This window comes from Calidris pugnax, unplaced genomic scaffold (genome assembly GCF_001431845.1).
Source record: "Calidris pugnax isolate Ruff unplaced genomic scaffold, ASM143184v1 scaffold187, whole genome shotgun sequence".
NCBI lineage: Eukaryota > Metazoa > Chordata > Aves > Charadriiformes > Scolopacidae > Calidris > Calidris pugnax.
In genome coordinates, this window is record NW_015090969.1 from 783675 (window position 1) to 790078 (window position 6404).

Here is a 6404-nt window from a genome sequence, read left to right on the forward strand (position 1 = left end):
TATTAAAAAAAAAAAAAAAAAAATTAAAAAAAACCAACCGTTTTGGGTTTTCACTGGAAGGGTTGTGTGGTGACTCTGGGCTGACTCTGCCTGTCCCTCTTTGCAGGGCCACCCCTTCATCGTGCAGTACAACGACGGGAACGCCGAGGTGGTGTCCATGTGGGTGTGCAGGATGCTGGAGGAGCGGCGAGCGGCCCAAGGACCACAGTGACCACAGCACCATCCACCACAGCTCCTCCTGGACCAGCAGCACCAGCCCCGCCGCTTCCAGCTCTCAGCCTCTCCGGATCGTATTTTACTAAAAATATTTTCTAGGAAGCATCATCAACAAAACCTTGCAGGATCTTCGTTGCCGCCTTGCCCTCACCACCACGTTAAGGAATTTCCTTCCCGGGTTTCTTTTGCTGCTGAGCAAATTAACGTCCTCAGATTATCTTCAGTTAAACTGTACACAGCCTTAAAGCAAGTATTTTATATCTCTATTTTTTTGTTACTGAATGTATTGTATATTTCCTGCCTCCAGAGTATTTTTTAACTGTTGGTCTTTTGCTATTGTACAAATGACACGCTGAGTGTCTTCAGAGGATTTCGTAGAGAGCTGTTGGCTCTCTGTGAGTGCAGACGTCCACAAAACGCTGGTTTTAAATGTTAAAACGAAAGCAAACAAACAGACAAGAAGTGTCTGGAGTCACCCATCCTGCCAGGAGGTTGAGGGATTGCCCTTTTGGAGTGAAAAAAAAGGTATGAAGCGATGGGCAGAGCCTGCTGCTGGGACTGGGGTTTGCTGGAAGGACCGAGCAGGAGAGGACAGGACACACAGGGGTGTGTGATGAGCATCCGTGCTCAGGCACTGCGGGCTCTTCCCTAAATGCTGAAGGGTTTTATTGAGGTGGGAAAAAGTGAGGTGAGAGAGGACAACGCTCCCCTAAATGGAGAAGGGGGGCTGCTGGGCCAGCACCAGCCAGAGCCGGTGGCCCCGAGCCCTGCACGGCCGAGACGGGCTGTCGGCCTCTGGCTGGGAAGGGAGGGTGGCCCTGGGCACCAGAGTTTGCCAACAGCAATGGCAGGAGGTCCTGCCCCTGCCGTCGAGGAAGCTGAGGACCATGGCACAGGATTTGTCCCACTAAAGGGGGACAAACATCAGGGGCTGCACAGCATCCCAGGAGCTTGTGGGACCCCACGCAGGGGGCTGTGGCTGTGCTCCTTCGTGGCCAGGGAAGGGGCTGCAGGGATTTACTTCTTCTCACAGCAATTCGTGGCTTTGCTGGGAAGCATCTTGCCTTTCCCAGCTCGGCCTCAGCCACTTATTTTCTCACCTGGGAGTCTCTGCACGAGGGGTGCAGCCCCATCCAGGGAAGGCTCCCAGCTCTGCCAAAGGATGAAACGACCATTGCAACGTCTCTGCTGTGGATTTCTTACCCCTGCCATTCCCGGGTGTGTTTCCACCACGGACTGACACAGATTTCATCAGTCCTTGTGTTAAGATGCTTATTAAAAAAAACCCAAACAAACCCAGGGAAGAGAGAGGAGGACTGTGAAAAGCAGAGTTGGGGTGTGTGACTCGGGTTGGGGAGGAGGTTGGGGGCTTTTGTTTGCTTGTTTTTGCATTAGAAATAAACTTTTGCTAAAAAAAAAAATAAAGAGAGGAGGACTGTGAAAGGCAGAGTTGGGGTGTGTGACTCAGGTTGGGGAGGAGGTTGGGGGCTTTTGTTTGCTTGTTTTTGCATTAGAAATAAACTTTTGCTAAAAAAAAAAATAAAGCTCTGGTAGTTTATTATTTACTGGCAGCTTAAAAAAAAACACAACAACCCAATTCGGTGAAAAATTCCTCCTGAACCACCGCAAATCCTAAATGTTTCTCTGGAAGCAGCCTGGAAAAGACTTTGTTTCCTTCCTTGGAGGGATCGTTTGTCTTCTTTTGAAGTATAGAGGTTGCAGGCACCAACTTATAGACTAAAGTTTGTCTTAATTGCTCTGATGTCACAACCTCCCTGGCAGATAACAGTACAATGAATGAGTCAACAGCCCCCGTACCTTCAGGTCCTTTTTCTAAAGTGAGACAAATTTCCTCCCTGTGAGCCAACCAGACTATAGGCAGCTCTTCCATTTATTTATCTCTAACAGTTTGCATTAGCTTTCTCCGGATAAAAAGTCTCTCCCTTGGATTTAGTTAAAAAAGTCAGTAAAAAACCAAGGCTTTTCCTCTCGCTTTCCCTGGCGGGGAGGTCGGGAGGGGAAGACATCACCCTGAGGATCCGTGTGGGATGCCAGCTGATGGGAATGTGAAAAATCTGCTGGCTGAGGGGCTGACAGTGTGATAATTCACGGGCACGCGTCCGAACCTTGCTGTCTTTATCAGTACACTTAATCAATCCCCCCATCACGCGGGAGGTTTGGGGCCTCTCTCATCTTTCCCCGCCCCCCTCTCCTCCAAGTCCTTGAATTTGGTGGAGGGAGGAGGACGAGTCCTTGGGGGTCTGCTGGTGGCACTGCTTCTGCCCTGCTCCCCTCCCAGCGCTGCCTTAGCGCCGTTTTTGGGGGGGATTAGGGCTGGATGGGGAAAACTTGGCTCCTGGTGAGCACCCCAGCCATGGTGCCATCCCGAGGGTCGGGCAGCAGCGAGGTTGACCTCCCTGAGCTGCCACCTCCTACCTTGGACATGGTGTCCTTGAATGGTGTGTCCCCGGATGGTGTGTCCCCAGATGGTGAGTCCCCAGGGGAGGTCTGGGACCCCACCTCCAGCCAGCTGTGGTGCCACCCCAAGGGTTGGGCAGCAGCGAGGTTGAGGTCCCTGAGCTGCCACCTCCTGCCTTGGACATGGTGTCCCTGGATGGTGTGTCCCCAGGGGAGGTCTGGGACCCCACCTCCTGCCTTGGACATGGTGTCCCTGGATGGTGTGTCCCCAGGGGAGGTCTGGGACCCCACCTCCTGCCTTGGACATGGTGTCCCTGGATGGTGTGTCCCCAGGGGAGGTCTGGGACCCCACCTCCTGCCTCGGACATGGTGTCCCTGGATGGTGTGTCCCCCCAGGGGAGGTCTGGGACCCCACAGACCAGTCTGCCTTGCTCCCTGGGGGCTACTGGGGGTGTCCCCCCCAGCACAGCACCTTGCCCTCCCCTTCCAACCCACATCCCGGCCCCACTTTGCACCCACGTCTGCAAATCCCTGGTGCCCACAAAGCCAAATTCAAGCAGTCCAGCCCAATTCTCGCCATCAAGGGGCAAAAGTAAGAAGAAGGGGGGGGGAAGGCAATAAAATTGGGCCAGGATCTGGGCAGATTTAGCTCCAGTGGGTGCCCCCACCCACAGCAAGCAGCCCCCTGGCCAGTTGGCTCCCAGCCTGGGCTCCTCTCTCTGTACAAATTGTGCCCCCCCCATGTCTGTGCCATCTGGGGAGAGCCTGGTGTGGGGGATGCAGGGTCCCCCCCCAACCCCAGCTGAAGGGGACCCCAGGGGGGGCAGCATGACAAAGCAGGGGTGGCAAGTGCTGCGTTGAAGCCCAGGAGATCCCACCTGGGCACACGCAGAGGTGACTTTGAGATCACCAGGACATCACCAGGACACCTGAAACGTGCCACTGTGAGCCCAGCCCTGGGCTCTGCCTCCAGCCTCGTGTGTCACACCCCCCCAAAACTCCTCCTGCTGCCACTTTTTGGGGGGCTGAGTCAAGGCATTTCTTGCCTTGCAGAAAATGAAGCAATATTACACCTTGCAGCTGAGTCCTGCTCAGAAGACAGCGTGGGGGGGGGGTCATAACAAATGCATTAATGCAGCAGTGGATGCTATAGATGCTCTAGATGTGCTGAGTGATCACACACCCCCCCATCATCTCCCCCAGCCCCACTCCTCTCCCACCACCTCATTTAGGGACTCCCCCTGCAGCCCCACACCAGTCTGTGTCACCTCTCCCTGTAACCCCACTCGTGGTGGTCCCCACAGACCCTGTCTCCTGTGGGGATGTGGGTGCAGGAGCTCACAGGCTCTGGGAGAACCTGGGTGTGTCCCATCTGGGCCAAAACTTCCAGTATTTTCAGGTGTTCTTTGCCTGTGATCCTCGCCAGGTGAAGCTCATCCTCTGACATGAACCTGGGGGTGGTTTGCCTTTAAACGCAGCACAGAATTGGAAAATATTTGGTTTCTGGTGTCCCGTGGCCAAACACATCCTGCTGTCAGCTTTCCAAAGGGGAAGTGTCAGTCGTTGTTTTCCGAACAGCCTGAAAAGCTCTGTCTCTGTGTGTGTGTGTGTGTGTGTCTGGCAGCACTTGCACGTGTGGCAAAGAAACCAGAAATGGGGAATTGCAGTGGGCTGTGGCCTCGAGGGGTCCCCAACCTGTCCTTCTCCCCGGGCAATAACGGAGCAATCACTGGGAATGGGTTTTAGGAGATTCATTGGATCCCTTTGACATCTGAGAGTGTAAGCAAAGCCTTGGCCTGACGCTGGGAGGGGTGTATGTGTTTTTCCTGCCTGGTGGAGCTTTGTGGTCCTGCAGGGAAAAGTTCACCTGGAAGCACCAACGGGAAAGGGATGGACAGCAAGGACCCTCCTCGCATCTCTGTGGTGCAACGTCTGAAGCAAAACCTGGGAATTTGGGTCTTTGAAGGAAAAATAAATAAAATCCCTAATTCTACAGGGAGCAAAATCCAGTGGGAGCCCACGGCAGAGACCACTGTTTGGTGCCAGAGGGACTTTGGCTGCGGGTGAGGAGGGGGGTGATGGCACCAGGGCAGGCACACGGCTCCTGCCTCGGATTTCTGGCTCCGACTGACCTGTCTCTGCCCAGAGCTGCCTCCAGGTGGGACAGCCCAGGGGGGCCACCACCATCCAGCCCCACAGGAAATGCACATGGGACCCCCACCACCCTCCCCAGGCAGCCTGGAGCCTCAGCCAGAGAGGAAGAGGAGGGAGAAGGGGGATGCTCAGCCTCCTGGCGACAAAGCATCTTTGTGCAGAGGCTTTTTTCCTCCTGCTCCCATTAAGACGTGCAGCTGGTAGAGACACACACGGCAGAGACCCGACAACACCCCCCACAGACCCGTCCTTGCTGGGTCACACAGGCCTGGATGCACCCGTGGGGCTGAGTTAAACACATCACAGGTGATTCCAGCTCAGGGAGAGCTGCAGGAGACCCAGCTGTAGCCTCTCAGCTTCTTTGGAGGGTGCTCAGGAGACCCTCTTCAGCTGTGTGAGGTTATTTGTGGGTGCATCCTGCCCCACACAGCCTAGTCCCTGCCCCACTGCTGTCCTGTAGCTGCCCTCTGCCCTGGGCAGGAGCCAGATGGAGGCCCAGATGCTACAGTTTGGTGGCCACCATGTCCCTGAGGTGGGATCCAGGCCCCTGAGGAGCAGAGGGACTCTCCAGCGAGGAGAGGGAGCACCACTGCGTGATGGTGAGGTCTGAGCTATTGCAGTTATTTTAGGATAACTTATCTTCAGCCTTCCCCAGGGGCAGGCTGGGGGGGGGCTCACAGGCACCGTGGGGCACAAATCTGGAGGGGTGGGGGGGGACCATTCCCTGAAATTGCCACAGGTGATTCCAGCTCAGGGAGAGCTGCAGGAGACCCAGCTGTAGCCTCTCAGCTTCTTTGGAGGGTGCTCAGGAGACCCTCTTCAGCTGTGTGAGGTTATTTGTGGGTGCATCCTGCCCCACACAGCCCAGTCCCTGCCCCACTGCTGTCCTGTGGCTGCCCTCTGCCCTGGGCAGGAGCCAGAGGAGGCCCAGATGCTACAGTTTGGTGGCCACCATGTCCCTGAGGTGGGATCCAGGCCCCTGAGGAGCAGAGGGGCTCTCCAGCGAGGAGAGGGAGCACCACTGCGTGATGGTGAGGTCCTCAGCTATTGCAGTTATTTTGGGATAACTTGTCTTCAGCCTTCCCCAGGGGCAGGCTGGGGGGGCTCACAGGCACCATGGGGCACAAATCTGGAGGGGTGGGGGGGACCATTCCCTGAAATTGCTGGCCTCATCCTGTTCTCCCAGCTCAGCAGCATTGCAATTGCTGCAGGAGACCCAGCTGTAGCCTCTCAGCTTCTCTGGAGGGTGCTCAGGAGTCCCTCTGCAGCTGTGTGAGGTTATTTGTGGGTGCATCCTGCCCCACACAGCCCATCCCTGCCCCACTGCTGTCCTGTGGCTGCCCTCTGCCCTGGGCAGGAGCCAGAGGAGGCCCAGATGCTACAGTTTGGTGGCCACCATGTCCCTGAGGTGGGATCCAGGCCCCTGAGGAGCAGAGGGACTCTCCAGCGAGGAGAGGGAGCACCACTGCGTGATGGTGAGGTCTGAGCTATTGCAGTTATTTTAGGATAACTTATCTTCAGCCTTCCCCAGGGGCAGGCTGGGGGGGGGCTCACAGGCACCGTGGGGCACAAATCTGGAGGGGGGGGGGGGGGCCATTCCCTGAAATTGCTGGTCT

At 55.9% G+C, this 6404-nt stretch overlaps 2 protein-coding genes across 2 annotated transcripts in view; both read left to right on the plus strand.

Moving 5' to 3' along the window:
* The window catches only part of MAP2K5 (mitogen-activated protein kinase kinase 5), a 135464-nt gene extending 134323 nt beyond the window's left edge, over positions 1–1141 (plus strand). The window contains exon 22 of the mRNA XM_014952762.1: positions 107–1141. Within this exon, the coding sequence (XP_014808248.1) occupies positions 107–211 (105 nt within the window). The 3' untranslated portion in view covers positions 212–1141. The remainder of the gene's footprint in view (positions 1–106) is intronic.
* Positions 1142–2590: 1449 nt separating this feature from the next.
* The window catches only part of SKOR1 (SKI family transcriptional corepressor 1), a 39341-nt gene continuing 35527 nt past the window's right edge, over positions 2591–6404 (plus strand). The window contains exon 1 of the mRNA XM_014952681.1: positions 2591–2705. Within this exon, the coding sequence (XP_014808167.1) occupies positions 2591–2705 (115 nt within the window). The remainder of the gene's footprint in view (positions 2706–6404) is intronic.